This window comes from Rattus norvegicus, chromosome 15 (assembly GCF_021556685.1).
Source record: "Rattus norvegicus strain SHRSP/BbbUtx chromosome 15, alternate assembly SHRSP_T2T, whole genome shotgun sequence".
In the NCBI taxonomy this organism is placed as follows: Eukaryota; Metazoa; Chordata; class Mammalia; order Rodentia; family Muridae; genus Rattus; species Rattus norvegicus.
The window spans coordinates 41,217,501-41,242,407 of record NC_141548.1 but is presented as its reverse complement, the minus strand read 5'-3'; the positions used below and the strand labels follow the sequence as shown (position 1 = coordinate 41,242,407).

General features: G+C 51.2%; 1 protein-coding gene and 1 long non-coding RNA gene across 5 annotated transcripts in view; one reads left to right on the top strand and one right to left on the bottom strand.

Moving 5' to 3' along the window:
* The window catches only part of Blk (BLK proto-oncogene, Src family tyrosine kinase), a 38,696-nt gene extending 28,987 nt beyond the window's left edge, over positions 1-9,709 (top strand). For 3 of the 4 annotated variants that reach the window (XM_087586320.1, XM_087586321.1, XM_087586322.1), the window contains 7 exons: positions 885-1,031; positions 1,373-1,525; positions 2,428-2,607; positions 3,635-3,711; positions 6,364-6,514; positions 8,129-8,260; positions 8,798-9,709. In XM_087586320.1, the coding sequence (XP_087442446.1) occupies positions 885-1,031; positions 1,373-1,525; positions 2,428-2,607; positions 3,635-3,711; positions 6,364-6,514; positions 8,129-8,260; positions 8,798-9,003 (1,046 nt within the window). In that variant the 3' untranslated portion in view covers positions 9,004-9,709. 4 annotated transcript variants of the gene reach the window in all.
* An 8,289-nt stretch (positions 9,710-17,998) lies between these two features.
* The window catches only part of LOC148000997 (uncharacterized), a 25,044-nt gene continuing 18,135 nt past the window's right edge, over positions 17,999-24,907 (bottom strand). The window contains exon 3 of the long non-coding RNA XR_015638864.1: positions 17,999-18,209. This is a non-coding gene — a long non-coding RNA (uncharacterized LOC148000997). The remainder of the gene's footprint in view (positions 18,210-24,907) is intronic.

The following is a 24,907-nucleotide window of genomic DNA, read 5'->3' as shown; positions in this document are numbered from 1 at the left end:
TCAGAGTGGCAGGTCACAGGAGGCTGGGAAAGAGCAAGGCCTATGGCAACATCAAGGTGTGATGGACAGCAGTACAGACCCTTTGTGTCCCTTTGCAAATAGGCTGTGAGAGACAGATTGGCAAGGAAAGATACAAGAGGAGAAAAGTCTTGAGATGAGGAAAGCATCCAAAACAATCAGCAACATAGTATCAAGGTCCTCACACGAAAGGTGTGCAGGCCTGACCCCTTGTGGCGGAGGGTGGGACTGCTCCTCAAAGATGTGTCCGTGGGAAGGGTGGGATGCCCCCCCACCCCAAGCCTACTTCTAACTCTTCTCCTAACCTCCATTTAATGGCCTCATTTCACAACTAATTTGAAAATGGGAGATTCTGTGGTAGCCACAGGGCTGGACAGAGGCATTTTATAAAAGCTCAAGGAAACAAACTTCTTGGCAGGAGGGAAATTCTTTATTCTTGTGTGCCTTGCTTCCTTGTCTATACAAAAATGTGAACACAGACTATAAAACACAGTGTGAGAGAAAGGCCTCTGGTGAATGGTTTGCTATGCTTCTGGGAAAGGCATCTGCACTGGAGGCCCTGATTCTCTGGGGGAAGCCATCATCCTTCAAATCAAAGATATTTAAGCTCCACGTCCTCTGGAGACCTTTCACTTCTCAGTATTCCAGGCACCCATATATAGATGAGAAACAGTCCTGTTTCCTGAGTCCCTGGCAGTTTAGGGGCTTGAAGGGAAGTCTGGGTCAGACAGCCAATAGGGAGTGTTCTGGGAGAGTGTTGAAACGTCTGAGAACTGAATACAGAATTTGGGAACCTTTTTTCACATCTCATAAGCCCCAACTATACTTACTTTGTCTTACTTCAAATGTGTCTATTAACCCTCTAGGTGCCTTTTCCCTATCTGTGAAAGACGTCACCAGCCAGGGGGAGATGGTCAAGCACTATAAGATCCGCTCACTGGACAATGGAGGCTATTACATCTCGCCCCGGATCACCTTCCCCACCCTCCAGGCCCTGGTGCAGCACTATTCTGGTAAGAGGTGTTGGGGTAGGGGCTTCCCTGAGGAATCCCTGGGGTCTCTACCGCATGACCCTAAACTGTGTGAATCAACTGGGTTGGGGTCCTCCAAACCAGACTTAAGGACGTGCCAACTTTCAGCTTAATCATTTGGAGATCAGAGGCCTAGTGCTTCATAGGGGCTCCTCGGAATGTAGCAAAAGACCTGCAGTCTCAGAAAGTGCAGATCCCAGACATCAATCACGTCCTGCCTCCCACACGGGAGTGAGACAGGGGACACAGTTGTGGGACAATGTGGTAATTAAGACGTATCTGCTCTGGTGACCTCCAGGACCCTCTTTTCTTCCCTGAAACAGAGAAAGGGGACGGTTTGTGTCAGAAGTTGACCCTGCCCTGTGTGAACCCAGCCCCGAAGAATCCCTGGGCCCAAGACGAATGGGAAATCCCCAGGCAGTCCCTCAAGTTGGTCCGGAAACTTGGGTCTGGGCAGTTTGGTGAAGTCTGGATGGGTGAGTTGTGGCATCCCAAGTTCCCTCTCTCTACTCTCTGTTCTGAGCCTGAAGTGGCCACAGGAGGCAGGCAGCTCCATAGGGACAGCACACCCCCTTTCCTGAGGGGCCTGTGAGGGGTGGAGGCAGGGCTATGTGTCTTTACGGATGAGTTAATAAGTCCAGGTGCCAAAGAACTCACACCGTTACTTTGTCTTCCCTGTAGTGGAAGAGACTCGAATCCAGCTCTCCCAATTTTCAAGCCAGTCCCTCTTATTCTCAGCCTGATGCTGTCTTTGTGGCTGATTTATGTGTACTTGGCCATTTCACTAGGTCCTCTTAACCCCAGCTCTCCAGACATAAGCCATACATCAGATATTGGAGTCAGGAGCTCCAGGGTCTGTGCAAACAGAAGTCATGCTTGCTGGGGTGTGTCTGTGGGAGTCCCAACCCCAGAGGCCACATCATCCTGTCATAGTTGCTGCCTGCTGCTGCTTACTGAAAGCACTCTCCGGGTGTAACATAAGGCCCTTTGTCTTGTTCTACTCTGGTCCATGTCTCAAAACGTCCACTCTGATGCCTCCTTGAGCCTCACGCCCAGAATTGAGGCTCCTCTATCTGGAGCTGCAGACCTGGTCCTCACCAAGGCTCGGCACGTCTGGGAAGAACATTGCCCCAGCATTGCCTTACACACTTGGGTGTCATTCCACACCCCAGACTGCACGAACACAGACTCCAGACACATCCTGAGGCTCCATCGTGGGGTTTTCAGAGACAAGCTAATATCTTGCACAAGATATGAGCTCCCATCATCCCCCGCAGGAACTACATGTTCCAGCTTAGACCTTGGGCCCGAATAGAGTGAAGCTTGAATCTGTGGTCTTCAACGTCTGAATGGCTCCTTCACTCTCCCGCCCTTTCAGGTTATTACAAAAATAACATGAAGGTGGCAATCAAGACCCTGAAGGAGGGAACCATGTCTCCGGAAGCTTTCCTGGGTGAGGCCAACGTGATGAAAACCCTGCAGCATGAGAGGCTGGTCCGTCTCTACGCCGTGGTCACCAGAGAGCCCATCTACATTGTCACGGAATACATGGCCAGAGGTAGGGTCCTCTCACCCTCTACAGGACAGGGCTTGAAGGGCAGAAACAAGAGTGGAACATGCTGGTGGGTTTGCCTGGCCCAGGGGGCTTCTATAGGGGATCTGTAAGCTTTGTCTTATGAGAGGGAAGGCTGAGAAACAAGGTAGAATAGATTTCAGAGAGCTGTGTTCTTAGCTCAGGGGGAGCTCAGTCTTCCAGAGCTCCAGTTTTGCTTCTGGAGTGTGTTTCCCACTCCCAGAGCAAGACCCATGTTTCCAGAACCTGTTTTTTGCTTCTGAAGCACACACATCATGCTTTGAGCCCAATTGCGATCAGCAGAGCCTTGCAAACTTGGAAGAGCTATAGACTGGGGTACTCAAAGGTGGATCTAATAATCCAGTTTCACCTCTTCCTGGTGATGGGAACTTTTGCAAGCCTGTGAACATTTCACAGGGTGGGTGACAAGAGGAATGGGCCTGGGCAGCTTTTGCAGTGCCTCCTCAAACCTGGCTCAGTCTTCGACCTATAGGACCTCATCCCCCATGGCTCTGACATCACTTTTGCTCCTGGAGGTTCTCAATGTTACCATGCTAATTGTAATCCTTGTTACCAAGAGGGGCAGCATCACAGGCTATGCTGGGTGCCTGCCTCCTGGCTGCAGTTTTCGAGAGCACCTCCCAGCCAGTGAGCTCTGTGGAAGAGCCACACTTATTACTTGCCCCAGCTCTCTCTTCTGGTGTTTCCTTGTTAATGCTTGGTCTTCAGGGGGAAGTCTGTCTAGGAGGGGACTGGACCAATGAAGACCCCTAGGAACATCATGCTGGAAAAGAACACTAACCTTAGGCCCAGAGCTAGCCCACTCTAGCTCTGCTGACCCAAGAGACCCTAGTCATGTCCCTGAATTTGACTGAGAACTAACTTTTGGAAGTCTGGGAGCCAGTGTTTCCCAGAAGCATGAGGCTCCTCAGCCGTAGGCAGACCCCTCCACAGACCAAGCCATCAGAGCTAGGCTCTAGCCACTTTGCAGTCACTGTCTTTCTTTTCCTAGGATGCTTGCTGGATTTTCTGAAGACCGATGAAGGTAGCAGATTGTCCCTTCCAAGGCTGATTGACATGTCAGCCCAGGTTGGTGAGCTATGACGCAGAGGAAGCCTCGAGAGCTGATACCCAGCTCTGTGCTTTGGGACTGTACTGGGATTCCCTGGTAGGAGACTGTGCTGTTCAGATGCGGGCTGGACTGTGAAGGACAGAAAGCCTGAAGTAGTGACTATTAAATATGTAGACCCCTAGAGGAGGACAGATAAGAGGCTTTGTTCACTGCTGTCTTCTGCCCTGCTAGCAAGGAACGACAGGTAGCTACTGAAGCTTTATCATCCACCCTTGCCTCTTAGCCAGCAAGAAGAAGATAGAGATAAAAATCCCACCTTCTTTCCTCTAGGAACATGTCCCTCCCACCACCCTTACATTTGCTTTTACATGCCCTCCCTACTCCACTTGCCTCAGTGACCCACTTGGCTGCAAAGGAGTTTGGGAAATGTAGTTCCATTTCTGGGCAGCCATGGGTAGTTCTGTTAGGAAGGTAGAGATGGCAGTGGATGTTGGAAAGCTGGAGAATAGACAAGAGTTTTGTTTAGCGGGTAGGCAGGCATGCTTTGCTCTGATTTCCTTCTCCAATTGCCCGTTCTGTTCCAAGACCCCTAAATCTTGGTACAGCCCTGGAACTGGCCTCAGCCTGCTGAAGCATGAGCCACACTGAGTACAAGGTACAAAACTTTCTAGGGACACCCCCTACACACACACACACACACACACACACACACACACACACACACACACACACACACACACACCTACCGTCAGGAATTTTAAGAACCAGGTCTCAGCTGTCCTGAACTGATCGGCCTTTGGTTCCCTTTGAGTTATCCATGTATGGCCCTCTCCAGTCTCTGCTGGGAATGCTCAGAATCAAAATGGGGCAGATCTTTCTCCCTGGGGGATTTCTGCTGAGGGTTCTAACTGGCAGGAAGACACATCTGGTTGCTCTGAGTGTGACTGTTGAAACTGGAACTCTCAGCAAGAAAGCTGTGGTCTGTGGCCAGCCTGTGAGACACAGTCAACACACAGAGAGCCATAAAGGGGAGCCTTCTCGCCCACACTCTAACCCACTTGCCCGCTTTAACTTCCGACCCCTTCCCATACTATCTGCAGCTGCTATCAGCTCAGGAACTGAGGTCACGGTGTCTTTTTTCCACTGAGGTGGCAGAGATCTATCAGTGCAGCTGTTAGGATGGATGCAGAAACTTAACCCTGGCGACTGGCTTTGAGGCAGGCACTGGATGGGCAGAAGCCTGTCCGCCATTCCTTTTTCTTCTCTCTCCTTGCCCTTTCTCTTTTAATCCCGCTGCACAAAGACTCACCCCAAGGGAAAACTGGACCCTCTCCATGTGTCCTCTGCAGCCACAAGAATGTTGCTTCTGTTCAGTGCCCTGCCGTAACTTCTGTGCAGACTGCTTTGGACTCTTCCTATCTGCAGATTTCCAGCCAGTGCTCAGGACTGGCCCTTGTCAGAGGGCATGTCTGCCAAGGCTTTTCTGGACAAGTGGGTGTTATTGACTCTGATCTTGAGTGGTTTGCTGCTCATCGATGGATGAACAAGCCTCATTAGTGCCCTTGGGTACAAAGCACCAGGGAGAAGAACTATATAGAGCCGGGATCCCCTTTCCTCTGTAACATCTTTTCCACAGACACAGATTCACCTCTGTCTTCTATGTTTGTGTAGGGTTTGTTTTCTTTCTAAAGCCGATCAGTGTTAGCTAACATGGTGAGCATCGCCAGGGCTGCCTAGACAGAAGCTGTTTACTCTCTGGCTTTCCAACTCTCCAGCCCTCATGGTCTCGCACTAGCAAATGCATATTGACTGAGTGGTTTCACGAGGGAGCAAATGAGGAGACTCATGCATAAAGCAAGGACTGTGGAAACAGATGTGGGACCAGGGGCTGGCATGTGGCTCGATAGGAGAGGAGTTGAGAGCATATGTACCTAAGTCTCTGGGCAAGTAGGATCCATTCAGGAGCTGACATCCTGCAGGAGCAGGTGAGAGCTGAAGTCACCCTTTCCATCCATCAGTGAGTGACTACAGACTTAATGGCCTGGTACAGGTGCTTGGAACAGACAAAGCTCCTCTTTAGTGACAGTCTCTCCTCCAGGTTCATTCTTGCCCACCTGGGGCAGGTGCAGGGTCAGGGTCTCAGCCATAGTTAGCTTATTCAATATTGGCCCTAACTCTGTGCCCTAGAGATGACTTCTCATGTTCCAGGTCATAACTAGGACCTCTCAGGGAAGTGACCCAGCCCATTGTACATTAGTGATTCCAAGGTGTGACTGACTCCTCTGAGAGAACTGTCCACTGAGGGAGTAGCCCTGCCCTTCTATGCTATGGTGCTATGCCCTACACCCTGTTCGTTATTTCTTCTCCCTGTCTCATGGAGGCTTTCCACAGCCCCAGCCTTCTTTGCTATGCCTAGCCCACAGACCTTGGAGGCAATTGTCTGAAAAGGGAGGACAGGGGTGGAGATGTCAGCCTAGCTGTTTGATGACAGCTTCTCTGCTGGCCTGAGTCTGGGTCTCACGGGAAGGGGTGGGTGCCTTCTCCCCCACCTCACCACGCCCCACTCAGCCCTCTTCCTTCCCACCTGGCAGGGGATGTGAGGCTGGCCTTACTTAAGGGCTGGTAGGCTCCATCCTTGCTGCCCTTCACCGTGTGGCCTGTCCCCTCAGGTTGCAGAAGGGATGGCTTACATAGAGCGCATGAATTCCATCCACCGTGACCTGCGGGCAGCCAACATCCTGGTGTCTGAGACCTTGTGCTGCAAAATCGCTGACTTCGGCTTGGCCAGGATCATCGACAGTGAATATACTGCCCAAGAGGGTGAGCAGAGTGTGCACGCATGTGGGCTCGCGCTCACGCATGCGCACACACACGCGCGCGCGCGCGCACACACACACACACACACACACACACACACACACACATACACACACACACACTCAACTCCAGGAACTTCTCAACTCCCTGGAGCCCCCTTGGATGTCTCCTTGCTGTTGGAGATGACTAGGAGACCAATGGACCTTGTGTTTCATCCTTTCCCAGACAGCTCAGCACCTCCTTTCCCTAGATGGCGGGTAGGGTGGCACAGGAGCACCTCGAGCCCCTGGGGAGCCCAGCTGCCTCCTTCCCATCCTAGAGACTCCAGTGCACATGAATCTAGCAATGGGATGGAGAAGTCCTGCACTTCCTTCCCCTTGTCTCACCCGCTGACCCCCAGACAAGGTTGAGAAAGTATTCTCTCCCACCCAGTTCCCATCAACCCCTGTGGAAGGAGGGTGCCAGGGAGCACACTTTGGAAAACGTGGCTCTGACTAAAGCGTGAGCACCCAACCTTTGCTCCTGAAGGGTTGCCATGGAGGGTTCTACTGTGTTACTTCAAGTGAGGAAAACTGACTTTGCAGGGTGATCTGGTGCATTGATCAAGCAAGCAGTTAAATGCATTAATCAGTGGAATCAGGAGGAGAGCCACAACTTGGGGACTGATACCTCTCCTCAGGGGACTTTCGGCTGGTGCCTGGGACAGTGAAACCATCTGGGGGAGGTGGCCAGTGCCACTTCAGTCTGAGGTTGGCTCTCAGTGCCTACTAAGGCTGCAACCATAGTGATATGACTGACAGTGGGCCTTGGTATCCTTCCACACAGTGGCCCTCTGAGGTGTCTGAGTGTCAGGTTTGCCTTTTGCAGGAAAGCACAGAGTGATGCATAGAGCAGTTAAAAACGGCTCACCCACCATGGTCCCCGCTGCTGGACAAGGCTGAGTGAGATAGGAAAGGATGCTTCCACCTCAGACAGACATGCATGGGGCTGGGGACATGGCTCAGTCCCTCCCTGTCACAAAGCCCAGGGTTTCCTATCCAGCAGAGTATAAATGTTGGTGCATGGCTGTGACCCAGCACTCTGGAAGGTGGTGGCAGGAGGTTTAGGAGTTCAAGGTTACCCCTGGCTACTATCGAGTCTGAGGCCAGTCTGGGATACACAAGACCCTGGCTCCAAAACGTCAAAAGCAAACAAAGCAATAAGCCAGATGGATGCATGCATGGGTGACCTTGGCTTTGTTGTTGGTTTGGTTTTTGCTTTTTCTGTTTTGTTTCGTTGGTTTTTAAACACAGGTTTCTCTATGTAGCCTTTGCTTTCCTTGAACTCGCTTTGTAGACCAGGGGGGGACTCGAACTCAGAGATCCAACTGCCTCTGCCTCCTGAGTGCTGGGATTAAAGTGTGCACCATCACCACCCAGTGACATTGACACTGTTTTTAAGGACTCCTAGGATAGCAGCAAGTGACTGTGTCTTCCTATATCCTTGTGTGTGCAGTCTATACATCCTGCAAGACCCCCCAGTGGGAGCAGGCAGAGAGGGGTTGGGGCTGCTGTGGGTTGGGATGGGGTGGGGGGTAGAAGGTTGGCAGTCCCTGGAGCTGCTGCGTTTTCCTGGCAGGGGCCAAGTTCCCCATCAAGTGGACTGCCCCAGAAGCCATCCACTTCGGGGTGTTTACCATCAAGGCTGATGTGTGGTCCTTTGGAGTCTTGCTGATGGAGATTGTCACATATGGGCGTGTTCCCTACCCAGGTAGGCACAATTCCTGTGCTCCTCACTGTCCCCCTGGGACATCCTGATGGTGACTCCCCAGGTTCACTGTCTATGGGTATGTCATACTGGTGAGAGCAGAGTTCTGTCACAGAGACTGAAGCCCAGACCTGCACACTCGTGCACACATGCAAGAGAGGGCAGAGGGAGGGGGAGGGTAGGAGTAGGGAGGGGAAAGGAGTGCGATGGGAAGGGGAGATTAGAATGGAATTAGATGGCATCAGAGCCAGGCATCATAGCTCAAGCTTGTGATTCTAGCACTTGGGAGGCTGAGACAGATAGATCTTGAGTTCAAGGCCAGTCTGGCCTATACAAGAAGAACCCTGTCTGAAAAACCAAAGTGGTACTCCGCTACGGACACCTATGTGACCTGCCAGGGTTACGCTGGCCATAGCGTGTCAGAGCCTGCTCTCTCCCTTCTAGTGCTGGTTTACTGCCGTCCCACCCCCATCCCCAGGGCCAGTGACTGCTCTCCTGGAGCACCACCTGCCCTGAAGCTCCCTGTCCACTCTCCTGCAGGAATGAGCAACCCTGAGGTCATCCGTAGCCTGGAGCATGGCTACCGAATGCCATGCCCAGAGACATGTCCGCCTGAGTTGTACCATGACGTCATCACTGAGTGCTGGCGAGGCCGACCTGAGGAGCGGCCTACCTTTGAGTTCCTGCAGTCAGTGCTGGAGGACTTCTACACAGCCACGGAGGGCCAATATGAGCTGCAGCCTTAGCAGCAAATAGGCTCTTCAGGGTTCCCTGCCTGAGTCTCCTTCCTGCTGGACTCTTGACTTTGAGTTAATATGTTCCCATTTAACTAGCTCTTCTTTCAGACTAGGTAGGCTGCAGAGTCGGGGTGGAATGGCGGGCCTGCTTCTCAAATGAGGGAGCCAGGAGACAAGGGTGGCTTCGTGGTGGGGCATGGACTCTCAAGGTACAACCTTGGTCCACTCTTGCCTTGGCCCACCCTTCCCTGGCTGTGTGCCTTTGGGCAAGTTACTTAGCTGCTCTGTGCCCTCCATTCCTTGAATGTAACACAAAGAAGGATTGGGTTAGAACTTACCTCCGGGGGTTGGGGATTTAGCTCAGTGGTAGAGCGCTTGCCTAGCAAGCGCAAGGCCCTGGGTTCGGTCCCCAGCTTCGGGGAAAAAAAAAAAAAAAAAAAAAAGAACTTACCTCCAGTTGCGTTCAGACCCAGGATGATGCCGAGAGCGGGTCTGGCAGGTTAGCAAAGGACAGTGTATGAAGCCCTCATAACCCAGAAGGCAGCTAGTGGCTGGCGATCGATCAGAGAGTTCCCATTTCTCTCACCTTGAAAGACTCGACAGCAGGTGCCTCCCTGTCTGCTGCTCCAGGTAGCCCTGGCTGTATGACACCCCCACCCCCACGCCCGCACACTTTGGGACTTTTCTATAATAAAGTCATGAGAGTTTTACTGTTTCCCAGGTCTTTACCGGCGGCTGATCAGATGTGGCACACAAGGTGGTGGGGGATTACCTTACCCCCTACCCCCAGCAAAGGACGCTGGCGTGACTGACATTGTCTTTCCTGGCCAGCAGGTGGCGATCTCACCCCACAAACCCCGTGTCTGGGCCTCCAAGGAAGCAAGCTCCTTGAGTTTCCCTAGAACATGGACAGAAAGCAATGAGATGAGGTGGTCATCTCCTCAAGTGTGGTGCTTCTCTCGCCTGTTTTTCTGTCTCTGATTCATCCTGTTTTGTTTATATAGGCTGGGGGGGGGAGGGTTAAGTTTATAGAAAAGTAAGTGGAAAGGGTCCAGTCTCCATAAATCCTCAACCCTTTTAGATGCCAACACCTTGCAATAGTGAGCCCACTTGCTCCCTGAGAGGGGCTGGGATCAACACACTTCACACTTGGGTTCACACTCTACCAAAGCACAGTTGCCCAAATTATACAGAATAGCCTTCCTGGCCTCGGAATCCCCCAGTATCTCCCCTGACCCTGAGATTACAGGCACCCACGCTTATGTTTGGCTTTTTACATGAGCGCTGGCGGTTCACACTCAAGTCCTCATGTGCGCAGGATAAACGCATCCCCCCCCCACACCCTCCCAAGCTCTATCCACGGCCTGTGGCTTCCTATTTAATCATCCCCAGCTATTACTGATGACGGCCCACGATCCCGACTTTTGCAGCTGAGCTGAGTGAGCTACTGAGGAATATTATTTCCCAGGAATTCTGGCTCTGTGAGAACTCCCCATGACTTTTCCCAGCTCTGTGGTAGAGGTGACATCAAATGCTGGCTTACTCTCCCCACAAGGGGTCGCACTTTGCCCGCACTGAATGAAGGAGGGTCCCGGGTGTTGTGGTTCACCCATTTATTCAGGACAAAGAACCTTCCATATCCCAATCAGCAGGTCTAGTAGGAGAGTTGGGGAGGGATTTGTAAAGAAAAAAGAGGGAAGCAGAGAAAATAGGACCGGGAGACACATGGGGTGGGGAGCGCTAGTGGGAGGGGAGGTGTCTGTGGAGTGCAGTGTTCTCCCAACACAGTGGTGGCCATGGGAGCCACTGGCAAGGGGACTACATCTGAAAGATCTGGTCATATGATGGTTGCCTCCTTACCCAGAGTCAGGTGAAGGATACAGACTAAGCCTGGGGACCCTAGGACCATTCTTACCTGAGACAGGCATTTGCTTTCCTAGAACCTGGCCACACCACTGGGTGAGAGCAGGTTTCTGGGATCAGGTAAATCCCAAGTTCAAGTCAAAGCACTTCCTCCCACAGGATATGTGGTACAATGATTCACACCTCTGAACCTCAGTTTCTTCGTTTGGGAAATGGGCACACAGCAGGTGTGTCTTGTTCTGAGCCTTCATCTCAAAGGGATAAAGAGACAGAGAGACAGTGCGAGAAGCAGCCCAGGAAACAGGAGAGACACACAGACCTCCCACAGGCTCATTGGCATAGCCCACATCAAAGTTGAGTCTGAGTTGAACATCATTAAAGAAAGGTTGACACCTCCACACTGTTTAGAATATCCAAACTATGCAAATGGAACCTTTATAAACAGTCAGCATCAGAGTATGAGGTGCCAGTTTACGTAACCCTGGGAAGCCCTGAGGCACAGAAAGGCTAAGTTAACTTACTATGCAGCTGGTAAGAGGCACCCATCTGTGGAGAGAGAATCTGATGATGTCAGGGTTAGGATGCTCACCTTGCGCTGCAACAGGAGAGAAGGAGTAAGTCTCCTCTGGTCTCACACAGTCCTTGCTGATTGATGAAGTTCTTGTCTTCCTTGTTTGCCTTGTAAAGGATATTGGACAGAATAGTCCCACTCCAACACACTTTCTGGAAACCTCTTGTCTATTCCAGAATGAGCTCGAGCCTCTCATAAGTGGGAAATTAAGGTCAAATGAGGTGTTTTCCTGAGGACCTGGGGTGGGTGGCATGGGGGAGTCTGCTTGGCCAGTTACATCAGCGTCTTGACGGCAGAGGGTGGCATGCTCTGGGTTCTTCCGAAAGCGGAAATGTGATGAAGTAGACGTTTATGAACTCTCCAATCAGACTGGCTGCTCACTGAGAAGTCCTGTTCCCTAGGTGCTTCCCTTAGGAGAAAGAGCACAGGGTGGTGTGTTTAAAACAGGCATGCCTACAAACAGAGCTGCATTTGGGACAGCACAGCAATTCAGTGTGTAGGGCCTTCCCGTGCTGAGTCTGGCCTTGGATGTCTTCACTCATCTAGACAGCAGACAGGAAGAGACACCCAGACTGTGGTTATCACTGTACCCCTAGGAAGTGGGATGGAGACCTTCAAGCCCAGCATTGACTTAGTGTCTAGCACTGTAGAGCGCAGCCTTGGGGGACAGAGGATAACATTCATATGAGAAATGAGAAGCAGGGGTGTACCCCAGGTATCAAGCAAACTACAGCTCAGGCCGGGGGCTGAGGGGCCACAAAAAATAACAGGAAGGAACCAAGAAAAGGAGAGGCAGGTCCTGCTGCGGCCTCTAGCCTGGCTAGCTCTGAGGTTGGATGGGGTCCCAGCTATCCCTGGGACCATCCCATGATTCATAGAGTCACATCCCTGCCTACTATCACTGGAGAGCATCCAGGACACTGTGCTGAGTTAAACCTGAGGGTGCGCAGGCCCTATAGCTGTCATGGAAGGTGGTGACTTTATTACCTCCCGAGGTCACACTTAACCCCAAGGAGAAACATCCAGGAATAAGACAGGGCCTCTCCCAAGGGGACCATCTGTCTTCACTCACTCCAGGAAGCAAAGATACTGGGCTCCTGGAGTGCTAGGACATTCTCCAGGCCAACAGTGCCACCTGTGTGTCACTGTGCCTAGGCCTCAGACATGTTCTCTTTTGGCCACTCCCATGGGCGCATCGACTGCGGTCCTGCTCTCGTTTTGCCAATGGGCAAACCAAGACTCTGAAGGTGAGCCTCCCGCTGGTCTTCCTTGCTGGGACCCTGACAGGTGGCTTTCCCTGACTCTGCAGTGCCCTCCTTGGCTACTGTGTCCTGAGAGACGTGGAAATGGTTAGCACAGAAAACTGTAGCCTAGGCAGAGGTGGCCTCAGGATCCCCACGGCCTGACCTCAGCCCTTGCCTGCCTTGCCATGCATGGGTCAAGCCATGGAGGATCTAGCTAAGAAGAAGCCACCCTCGGCTCTGCCTCAGCTGGGCCGGGGAACCCTGACCAATTGCTTTTCTTCTCCATCTCATGGGGGATCTGTGTAATGTTCTGAAATCCGCAGGCACAGGGCTCTGCATGCAGATGGATGTCAATATGTGCACATTCCCTTCCCTCAGACACACTCCATAGTGGAAAGCACCTTCCCTGGAGTCACCTGGGGGCCTAACCTGTCAGATTCCAGCTCCCCCAGACCTCCGGACTTGTTCTCCCTCCTGTTCACCTTGGCCCCTGGACCACCAAGTCTGTGTGGGCTTCACAGGCTGATGGAGGCTGACAGGAGCCGGTCTCAGGGGTGGAGGAAGATTCCTGAGGACCGATGAGGTGGAGGGAACACTGCCCAGCAGCTGACAGGGCCAGGGGAGGTAGGAGGGCGAGGAGAGTACACTATCTCAGACTGCTGCCTTAGAGAAGGGCCAGGGTACCATCTAGGGCCATCTCTGTTGGAGCCCTTGCCCACACCAAGGTCAGTTGGCTTGTGTGGTTAAAATTAGCCTCCTGGTCATTGCCCTGGACTGTGAGTGGCCTTTTCCCATGAACCTCTAGGACCTGGTCTGTCAGAGACCCAATTGGGCTTTGTGCCCTCTATTCTCCAGAGAGCAGGAGACTGCATATAAAACTGTCCAGAGGTGGTGATGGCAGGGCACAGGTGCGTGCAGGCACGTGTGCAGGCTGCGTGTGCACAGGCAAGCAGCCAGCCAACCCAGGAAACCCCGGCAGGGAGAGGCGGTAAAACCCTGTCAGCTTATTGGTATCACTCCTTCATTATGCTGCGTCTCACTCACCTCCCAGATTCCCATGTGACAGCTGATGATGTTCCTCAGGATATTTCTGGCCCCAGTGCTGCACAGTAGCCCCACCCCTTCCCCCACTCCCACATGCCAGGCAGTGTTTGGATGTGTCTGAGTAAGTCAGGAAGAGCTGAAGGCATCTTTGGCCAGGCACTGCCCTCCTCTGGTAAGCTAGGCAGTGTCTGTGTCTCACTATGACCCCAGCCCATAGCATAGGAAAGGCCCCATGGTGTTTGTGCTATGTGACTGAATGGCGGGCGAGCCAATATTTTATTCTTTGCCCTCAGTCCATAGATAATGACACACTAATCTAAATAACCCAGCAGAGCAGGGTTCAGTACAGACTGCAGTGCAGTGGGAACGGAGACGGTGAAGAATCTCAATGTTCACCAATCCAGGCCAGACATGCCCAGCCTCCGGGCTCGTGCGGGTGTGTCCCTCTGCTAAGCAGTTCCAAGTTCAGCTTCACCTCTGGCAAATGCAGTCTCTAAGCAGAAGCCAGATGGGTCTGACAGAGCCTCTGAAGTCCTCAGTACCACAGCACACAGCCCTGTAAGGTGGCAGCTAGGATTTTACAGATTGGGTTGGGGGGGACTATGAATTAAACAGCCTGAAGCAGTGGCCCTGCCTGTGAGTCCTGCTGGCGACTCTCCGAGTGACCTCTGATCAAAGTTAAGGTGTCAGTGGGGAAGAAAATATTTGCAGTGCCTGTATAACAAAGGATTACCGAAAAGAAAACCCAAGGGTGGGGGTGGGGGCTTCCTGTTCCTAAACACCCTGGAGACAAGGGGTAGATAAGAGTAGAGCAGTGTCGGGGGAGCCCCTCACAGCCTAGAAACAGAAAGGATGCTTGGTGCACAGTGCAAAGGAAAAGCAAACTAAACACAGGTGTACCATGATCTACCACGAGACATGGCAGGCATTCGTGCCAGGACAACACCTGCAGAAGATGCAGGAAACCAATGATGTCATAAGGTGATGTGAGTTCTCTGTGCACGCTCATGTGTGTGCATGCACACACTGGTGCACTCATATGCACACATGTGCACACACACAGACACATGCATGAATATTCATGCATACACACTCACACATTCCCACATGCACTGGCATGCACACATGTACACACACACACACACGCATGTGCACGCACACAGATGCAGGTATGCACTTGCACACATTCACACACACATGCACATCTGTGGGGTTTTTGCTCATCTGGAAAGCTGCCCTTCAGCAACGCATACCTTCAAAGACAAACAAACAGGGCCTGCCTTCAGAACCTTGATGCTCAGGCAAGGAAAGACATCAGGGATGTTAACTGATTGCTTTTTGATGAATGGGCTCTTCAACATATCGGGATAGGAAGAGCCAGGAATCATACCTGGACTGATTTTACGCACAACTGCATCTGGTAGCCACATACAGTATGCAGCGAAGGACCACATGATTCACAGCCTCCAGATACCTGCCAGCAGTGTTTAGGAGGGACCTGCTCTTCCAGTGCCAGTCCCGGTGATGCTGCTAGCCTTCCTCCAGGCATGCTACTCCCAGGAGGCCTTACTTTTAAGAGCTTCAGTCTGACAGCACAAAGGCTAGGATGTGAGTTCCGGCTCCACCCGCCCCCAACCCCAAGAGCTAGCATCACCTTCTCAAAGGAGGACCTTGTTGGGTGGCCTCTCAGAGAAGTGCTCAGGCATCTAGGATTTGGACGAAATCCTGGGTGAAAACCCATGGAGACCAGACAACCCAATTCTCGGTCTTTACGGAGGTCACCTGAATCTCAGAGATTTAGTTTTGTCCTCACTTGGTTTTGAAATCACAGCTTCCTCTGGGTTCTGCTGCCATTTCTAAGAGGTAGATGGTGTTCCATGTCTAAGCACAGACCCTTAGACCCTCAGTGATGGAGGACTTCATGGTCCCCTGGTCACGTCTGTAGACATTCAAACTCTGGGATTTCTGTTATCTGAATATTTTGCATATTGGTATTTAGTTTAGTCCTCCTACCTCCTGAGGCAGGGTGAGGACTGCCTCTTAGAAAGCCCTTACTCTATATACCCTAGCTATGGGGACAACGATGCAAGCCTGGAAGAAGTAACTTGGAGAAATCCCACCAGCATCTTCATTTCCTACGCACCAGTGATGTTGCCTGGATCAGTTCCCGGAGCAGCTGATGATGCAGGGACCCCATGCAGTGCCCAAGAAGAGACAGAGGGCTGGGTGGGCATGCTACCGAGGAGGGGCACGTCACGTGGACGGCTTACAGGGAGTCAAAGGGTGGGTGTGTGCCATGGGAGAGACAAGTATGCCATGGAGATCGTGGCATAAGGAACAGCCTCAGGGAGGGATGTGTGCATTACAAGGTTAGAGGGCTGGAACGGGAGCAGAGGGCAGTGATTCCCTTAACCCAGAGTTCCCTACCAACACACCTGACCGTGTTTGTGAAGCCTCTAGTCATAAACTCCAGGCAGCCTGGTAGAACAGACCAAGAAAATGGATGGGGAGAGGCCAGAATCCACACAGCTCTGGTCGTCAATGGCTGTCAGCACCTGCTAGGGCTTCAGGACTAGGGTTGGGGAAAGAGTTTAGAATGAGTTGTCAGAGTCTATCCATGATCTTCCCAGAAGCTCTGCATCGGCTGAACATGATCCTTCTCCACCTAACCCCAGACTTGCCTAGCAACCGCTGGCTGAGGGCCTGTCTGAAGCTGGAGACCTCACACATGTCTCTGATCTGTACCCCCTTGAGAGAGCTCAGAAGAAGACATTGAGCCAGGTGTGGGCATATTAAGCACCAGACTGATGTGGCTTCTGGTTTCTGGGTTTGAATCTTTTGCTCTCCAGCTAGGGTGGTAAGATGGGCTGACAGACCAGGCGACTTGCTCTCCCAATACCAGTGCTAGGGAGATTACTCTGCCAAAGGCTGCCGACTGGGCGCAGGGTAGGTGAGATGAGAGTTTCAGTTGGGATTTTCCATCAGATTCTCGTAGCCTCATGATGCTCTTGGGTATTGGATTAGACCTTGTGGAAGTGCCATGGTTAGTGACCAAAAGAACTAAAGGACTCGGGGATGTGACTCAGTGGCAGAGCATTGATCTTGCATGGGGCTCTGAGCTTGATCCCCATGACAGTGCCATTAAATAAATATATCAACATTACGTGGTTTAATTTACCTTGAGATGAAGAGCCCAGAAGCCTGTGATAGACCCTTCTCTACAGCCTGAGGCATCCTTAACTCAAACGCCAGACATGTGCGCTGTGGCAAGGGGCTACAGGAGATGACCTTGGCCATCTTAGTGATGCGGTGGTTTTCTCTCTGGCTGTGAGCAACCCTCATGAAATAGTGGCTGTATCTATAGCTGCTACCCCCACCTGAGGCTGGATGAGTGCTTGTGTGGCAGCTGTGCTCCTTGGTGAAGATTCGGGTGACGAGCGCTCTGTCTGCTAACTCCATGGACGCACAGCCTCCTCGCTTCTCTCTGGAAGTTCCCGTGTTAGACAAAGGCTCTTCATTCCAGGCTTGGGTATGAAGAGAAGTTCCTATGGGCTCTGTGGGGGCTGTGGAGGGAGGTGTGGGCTCCAAGGGTAGACAGACCTGTCTGGAAATCCTGCTTCTGCCACATGCTGGGGCATAGTGACTTCAGCCAGGATATTTACCCTGACCGTGCTGTGCCTCAGTCTCCTTAGCTGTCCAATGTGGAGCCTAATAGTCACTCCTCCAGGGGAATGGGATGGGGGATGGAAGGGCTCAGGAAGTGTGATCTAAGGTTTCAATCCCTGTCTATTCGGGCATCGGGTGTGTGTTTCGCACCTACCATGGGGCCAGCTTAACCGGAGGCTTGAGGAATATTCCTGTAGTTTCCTTCTTTGCTCTCTGGCCACCCTGGGCTGACCGCATCATGGGTGGTCCTAGGCCACTGCAAGACTGTCTTCCTGTGATAGCTCTGGGTCACATAGGTCAACTGGGGCTGGCAGCTGACCACTCTCCCTGCTGCTGGGAGGGGTGGTGCGGAGGCTCAGGTCTCTCATCTCACAGAAGACTGTAAACACTGAGCATCCACAGTTACTTTGCACAGACCGGAAGCACCTTGCCCTCCGCTGGGAGCCTCCAGCCTGTCTGTGGCATCGCAGTATGGGGGTCCTGCCCCAGGAACGTGCTCTACCGTGAATGCACTCACAGGAGCCTTACATGGAATGCATTACAGATCTTGTCTCAGGTTCCCCTCCCAAACTCTGTTCCCACAGCTTTTCATGACATTTCTCATATGGCCCATGGATTGATTACACAGGACCACTGTGAACTTTATTCTCCTATTCTACAAGTAGAGAGTCACGTGCCTTCTTGCCTAGTGTTGAGTAGCTGTAGGCATTGGGCAGCACAGTGCCATTCACTGGACCTTGGGATGGAGAACACTGTGAGTTCTGTCTCTTCAAATGTCCATTTTCAAGATGATAAGGGATGGGCCAGAGAAGCATCCTGTAAGGCATCTGCTGGGGAAGAGCACATCGAAGCTGGAAGGCCGATTCAGAGCTGGGTTAAGGTGGTTCAAGTGCCGTTCTTACACCTTATTCATTCTCTCTCTCTCTCTCTCTCTCTCTCTCTCTCTCTCTCTCTCTCTCTCTCTCTCCATCCCTGTTCAGTAAAGTAAGAACTATTAATCAAACCCGGAGTTCATCAATACAGCTACTTTTGCTAGCCAGCGAGCTCCAGGCATCTTGTCTCTGCCTCTGAGGTTGAAATGCAGATGGGTTGCCATGCCTACCTGACTTTACATGGGTTTCTGGGAATCTGAACTGTCCTCCTCAGACTTGCACATACTGACAACTCGAAAAGGCCCTCTGGAACCTTGTCCTTTGGGGCTGTAATAACAAAGTCCCACAGGGTGGCTTCCATGTAGCTGAAGCTTATCACACCAAGCAGTGGACACCAGGATGCCAGCATGCTGGAGTGCTACCCAGTGTCCCCTTCTGCGCTGTAGCTGGCCATCTTCTTTGTCCTCACATGATGGAAAGAGGACCAGAGAGCTCTCTGGGTCCCTTTAATAAGGACCCTAACCCCATTTGTGGGGCCCCAAGCCTAGTGGCTTCCCAAAGACTCCACATTAATTCAACATGAATGGAGGGGCTATAGACATTCAGCAGCAGGACTTGTGGATAAGGCCCACGTGTGATGATGGCCACATCGTGGCCATGAAGGCCTAAGGCAGGAGCTCACTGCCATGGGCTTCTATGTCTTGTTCTGTGTGTGGTGATGATTGTACCACAGGTGCAATAGCTGAAGGATCAAAAAACACTTTGTAAACTCCAGCCTCTGTTTTCTTTTGTTTTGGAATTTTTTTTGAGGGGGGGTCGGGGATTGGATGGGTAGATAGTGATGGTTGCTGTTTTCATTGTTGTTAAAGGTCCCAGTAAGTCACTGTCCCCCAGTTTATCATGGAACCAGACTTACCAGGGCTGTCTCCAGACTCCTAAAAGGCAGGATACCCAGCCTAGGGTCACCTGAGACCAGCAGTGAGGGGAAACAGGGATGGCACCCTGGAGAAGCATAGCTCACACTGACGACATTCAGACATTCTCTCTCTCTCTCTCTGCTGAGTAAGTGGCCTGCACTCCACTCTACCCTCTTCCCAGGGCCCTGGGGTCTACCATTCCAAGGGCAGTGACATGCATAGACACAGAAAGTAGGATGGTGGTGCTGATGGTGTGGGGGATGTGGGAGATGCAGAGTGAGTTTCTACAGAGTCCCAAGCCTCAGTTTGGGAGGTGAAATAGATCTAGGAGTAAATGGTTAGACCAAGTGAATGTGCTCTTGGCACTGGGGTTCCACTTTAAAACTATTAAGATGGTAACTTTGATACTGAATGTATTTTGTCATAATAAAATAAAATGTAAAAAAAAATTTAAGGTAAATGCCTAACCTGGAAAACAAAACCTCAAAAAGAGTTTCTAGAACCTCATTTCTCCAAAAACAAACTCAGGAAGTTCTCTGTGTCTGTGGTCTGAGGAAGAATGGTCCTTCTAGCTGGGCGGTGGTGACACGCCTTTAATCCCATCAGGCAAGGGCAGGCAGAGGCAGGCAGATCTCTGAGGCCAGCCTAGACTACAGAGCAAGTTCCAGGACAGCCAGAGCTACATAGAGAAACCCTGTCTTGAAGGAGGAGGAGGAGGAAGAGGAGGAAGAAGAGGAAGAAGAGGAAGAAAAGGAAGAGGAGGAGGAGGGGGAGGAGGAAGAGGAGGAAAAGAGGAAGAAGAATCACTTTACTACTCTGAGTTAGCTTTTCAGTTCTCTATGATCCATGGGACATTCTTTCTTGGAGTAACCCCAGGTACTGGTGCCTAATTATTCCCCTTAGCAATGTATGAAGTAGACAGATAGGGATACCGAGGGCTGGGGCTGGGGAGTAGGGCTGGGGCTTCTGAATGAGAGCTGAGGCTAAGACTGGACTCAGTCACCTCAGAGTTACTATCAGCCCAGATGGGATGATTTGAGAATTTGTGGGTCTTTTTCTTCCACGAAGAGGAAGTGAGGATGGCCCCACTGGGCATGTGTGTAAGCCACCATATTAGAGCCACTCTGTGGTTGTATTTCTAAGAATATATCAGGTTAGAGATGACTGAATCTCACTGAAAGCCAGAGAGTTTGACACCAAAAGCACTGAGGAAAAATACTGACAAATGAGGGCAAACTTCAGAAGTTCTGCATGCAAGAAGCGAGGAGTGCCTGTGTAAGCGAAGACACAGCAAAGGGCCCCAGTGCCCAGCGTTCTGTTGCCCCATTGGATGGCCAGTGAGTTCTCACTCAGCTCCATGGTGGTGGGTAATTTGTTCTCCCAGGGTATGATAGCAATATAAGTTGGGTGTAGGGGTGCACACCCATAAACTCAGCTCTGGGCAGCAGGTCAGCAGGATGGAGTTGGAGGCAAACCTGGGTTGGGAAGCCTTCTCTCCAGAAGTGAGGGAAGGGAATATAAATGCAGTGGTTCATGGTTGTGAAGCAAATGGTAAAGTGGTAATAATACTAACGCCTTGGTGATGTCATCCCAAGAATATTCTCTGCATCTCCCGGCAAGGACACCTTGAATGGAGGCTGACGGAGGGGTTAAAACACCAGTTCCCTAACTGTGCGCCCTAGAATCCCTTCAGTGACTGACTCACTGGGCAAAGGAAGCAATCATCAGGCAAGTTTGGAAAATGTTTCAAATTGCATTGCTTCTTGGGTAGGACTAAGGACAGCATATTGAAGGATGTGAAAATTTCTCTTACCCAGAATTTCCCTAAAATTTTCTACAAAAACCTTTGTCTAGGATCTGTCATTGGATGGAGGTTCAAGGACTATATTTATGTCAATCATGCAAAATCCTTGAATTTCCCTGGGGTTTACTGGTGGTTGTTATTCATTCTTAGGACCAGGGATGACTTCCATGGCAAGGAGGCTCAGTCTATGATCACCATAAACGGATATGAGTGCCACACCTTTATCCATTCACCTGGCAGTGTGCCTCGCCACATCATGGCCATTATGAATAGTGTCAAGGCTAATATAACTTAAAAAATAAATGTCATTAGTTTCTATAGGACTACCTTTTTAGGTACCAGGGGCCATTTATCATAAATGTAGGTCTTCATGACCTTTTCCCACCATTTCTTGAGTAAAGCTATTTCTCCTCAAGAAGTGACTGGGGAAGGGAAATGTAATAACATATAGCACTTGCTGTAAGCACACGGCCTTGAGACTGTAGGTTTGAGGTTTGGGGTTTGGGGAACTGGTGCTACCACACTGTTCACAGGGAATAATGCTGCCGTTTCAGCAGACATCACCCCCAAGACTGTAGGTTCACTCTGAGCTATCTCTTCTGAACTTTACATCTGGGAGAGGTGTGCTGGGATGGGTGGAGGTGTGAGGATGGGCCAATGGCTATGGTTCACTGCTGCTACAGACATAAGACTCACAGGGTAAACATCTGGTTCTAAAGGCATCGTTGTGGGCCACTTCAACGTCCTGAACAAGCATAGGAGCTCAGGTACAGAGACTGGAGCCTCTGCATCAGGTTCTAATAACGCTTGTAGAGGAGTGTTCTTGCTCCTTCCTTGAGCACGGGCAGCCTCTTGCTCTTGTGGCTAAGGATGCTCTCCCTTGGCTCACCACTCACACCTCAGCAAGCTTCAGAGCACACCTTCATCTGGGAGCAAGAATGGGGCACACAAGGTCTGGGAGTGGACGCTACAATCATACAGTTCTCAAGAGCTCACAGAGATCAAGCTCCTTTTCTCATTCCTTCTTTCTGCCTCTGCCCCTTTGGGATTCCACATCCGCATCTTTCCTCTGTGCCTGCCCTTCTTTCCTCACTGTCTATGGAGATCTGCAGAGCATTCTTGGAACACTGCAATTTTTATATACACCGCTTTCCACGAAGAAATCATGAATTGTCTTCTGTCCTCCTCATGCAACAGGTACACAGTGGTACACATACATACATGCAGGCAAAACACCCACACACAGATTAATTAATTATTAACTAAATTTAAAAAGTAGGTGGCTCTTGAGAAATAATAGAACAAGGTTGTCTTCCGGCCTACCTACCTACACACACACACACACACACACACACAGAGAGAGACAGACAGACAGACAGACAGACAGACAGACAGAGATAGAGAGACAGAGAGACAGAGAGACAGAGAGAACGAAATGAGGGTGCTGGTACAAGTTGGGGGTCTCTAATTCTAGTCCTCTCTTCACCCTGCCACTTCAATCCCTCTTCAGTCTCTGTAGCCTTCTGGCTACCACCTCCACCTCCCTCCTTATGGCTTTCTCCTCTGGCCGGGTGGCTATCTGCGACCTATCAGCTGAACAAGGCATTTGTCAACTCTAATGGAAGGAGAGCCCAGCCCTGACAAACTTCATGCATCCCTGGGGGCTTTGATCTTCTTGTCTACACACATAAATGAGAGGACTACCGAGACATCCAGAGTGAGGCACCAGGAATGTCTTTGCAGAGGTGATTTGGCCTGCATAAGATAAGAGTGACGAGCTGCCACCCCAGGCCATTAGGGCTGGAGCTCCACGGGACTCTACACGGAGAAGCTGTCAGGAGGCTGGCTCAGAGGGATCTCCCTGTCATTACTCCTTGTTGGTGTTTATATCTGTGAGATGTAGATGAAGAGGCTCGTCCCTCTGGTACCGCCTTCCCTCCTCAAAGATTATGCTTAACTGTGGTTGACATTTGCCAAGGTCTCCCTGTCCAACATGGGGTCACACTTGGTTATTGTCAGGGGTTTTAGAATTGGGGACTGTGGAGTCATAGCTGGCTTGGAAGAGGTTTCCATACTGTTGTAAAACTATCTGGTCTCTCCCATCTTACTTCATCTTTTAGGGGACCAAGAAAGGGAAACAGGATTTCTGTCCTTGCTAAAGTCCACCCATGAGATTGGTGGGAGCTAGTGTTTGTGGATAGGGATCCTCTGAGTGGACACCTAAATTATCAAATGGCAGTGGACAAAGGTCCCATGGGTTGGTCAGGAGAGCAAGCAGTGGTTCTGATCCTGCAGCACTGACCTGTCTGGGCAGCTCCCTTCATTGGCTGACACATGTGTCACTGGGACAGGTGCATGGTGACAGGATACACCCCAGTGGTCTGCTTCCTTCCTCCATGAGCTTGGGCTCCCGCCAGCATTTCTTCTTCCTACAACAGCTTCCTATGGGGCTGGAAGCCGTCCTACACCGACATCTGGCTTTCTCTCAGCTTGCATTTCTGCACTCCCAGTATCACTAGGAAATCCTCACCTGTCCCCACCTGGATGTGTCTGCTGATGGCGTCTCACTTCCTTCCATCTCTGACATGTTGGCTGCTGTAAGTTCTTTCTGTGATAGGCTGATCCTGTTTACCCAGGATCTGGGCTCTTGGCTAAGAAGAACAAGCACAGCCCTTTTCCATGGCTCTTATGTGGTCCATGACAGGTCTTGCTCTAAACCTGTCAGATGGTGGGAGGACTTTTTGTCTAGTCTATTCCACTCACCTTACCCAGGCCAACACTAACTCTCAGAGAGCCCTCCGGATGAATTAGAAAGATGCACTTCCCAAGCCACACTACTGCCACCTGGTGGACATATGCTATAATAGTCCTGTGAAGGCCAGTGCCCAAACACCTTGCTTTGCTTTGAAAGTCAGAGGCCTATTGAGGACCCTTGTCACAAGTGCTACTGAAGGCTAGCTTTTCCTACTTTCTTGCTGTCTAAAATACTTCAGTCCCCATTTGGGTCACCCTCCCCTGTCCTCATAGCTCATTCTCTGGATCAAACCTGCTAAGGGGCTCTACCCTATACCCTTATGTTTTTAATATCCTTCCTTTCGTTCTACAACCTGGCCAGAGTGTTTCTGAGATCCCATTGTTCCTAGAAGTCACATACTAAGCCAACATCACTTATCACAGCCCCTACCTAATCCAGAAATCCTCTCTGGGGCTGCCAGCTCTGTGGGGCCAGATACTGTCATAGCACACACTGGCATGAGTCAGTTGCCAGAAGATCATGGTCCTTGACTGCATCAAACACCTTCTGACACCTTCTGGGACTGTGGTAGCCTCACCTGTAGCTTGGGAAGGAGAGCCTGTCCTATCTTTATTCCCAGGGACAGGAGGTCACATACATACAATGGGTCAATGTAAGGACTGTCCCTGTCTGGAGTCCCTTTCTGCACCTGGTCATTGTCTAGAAGAGGGAGCTAGGTTTTAGCTACCAGCTATCTCTGCTGTACCTAGAGCTTGCTCAGCCAGGCTGGTTGGCAGGGTCCTCCTTAGCAGCAGAATGAGTTAGGAGAACTAGGAAGGCCCTTCAGATGCCAGGAATTCTTTACAGCATGTCTATTTCGGTTGCTACATTGCTGTCTTAAATTTCTGAGATGCCGGGGCAGCCAGCCTGCCTCTGACCACTCATGTGCCTCCCATCCTGGCCCTGACCCTATCCTCCTCAGTGCCCTTCGTGGGCATCACAGCCTGAGACTCCCTGCCGCCCACACTGTGCCGTCTACAATCTGAGCTGGACTCTATCCAGAACAGAGACAGGACAGGGCCCAGCTCTCCTTAGAGCATTTGAGCCAATTAAAATGACAAATGACTGAAGCTTATCTTGCCTCCTCTGCCTTCTCCCCCTCCAGTCTGCATTTGGACCTTCCCTTCCAGGGCTGGGG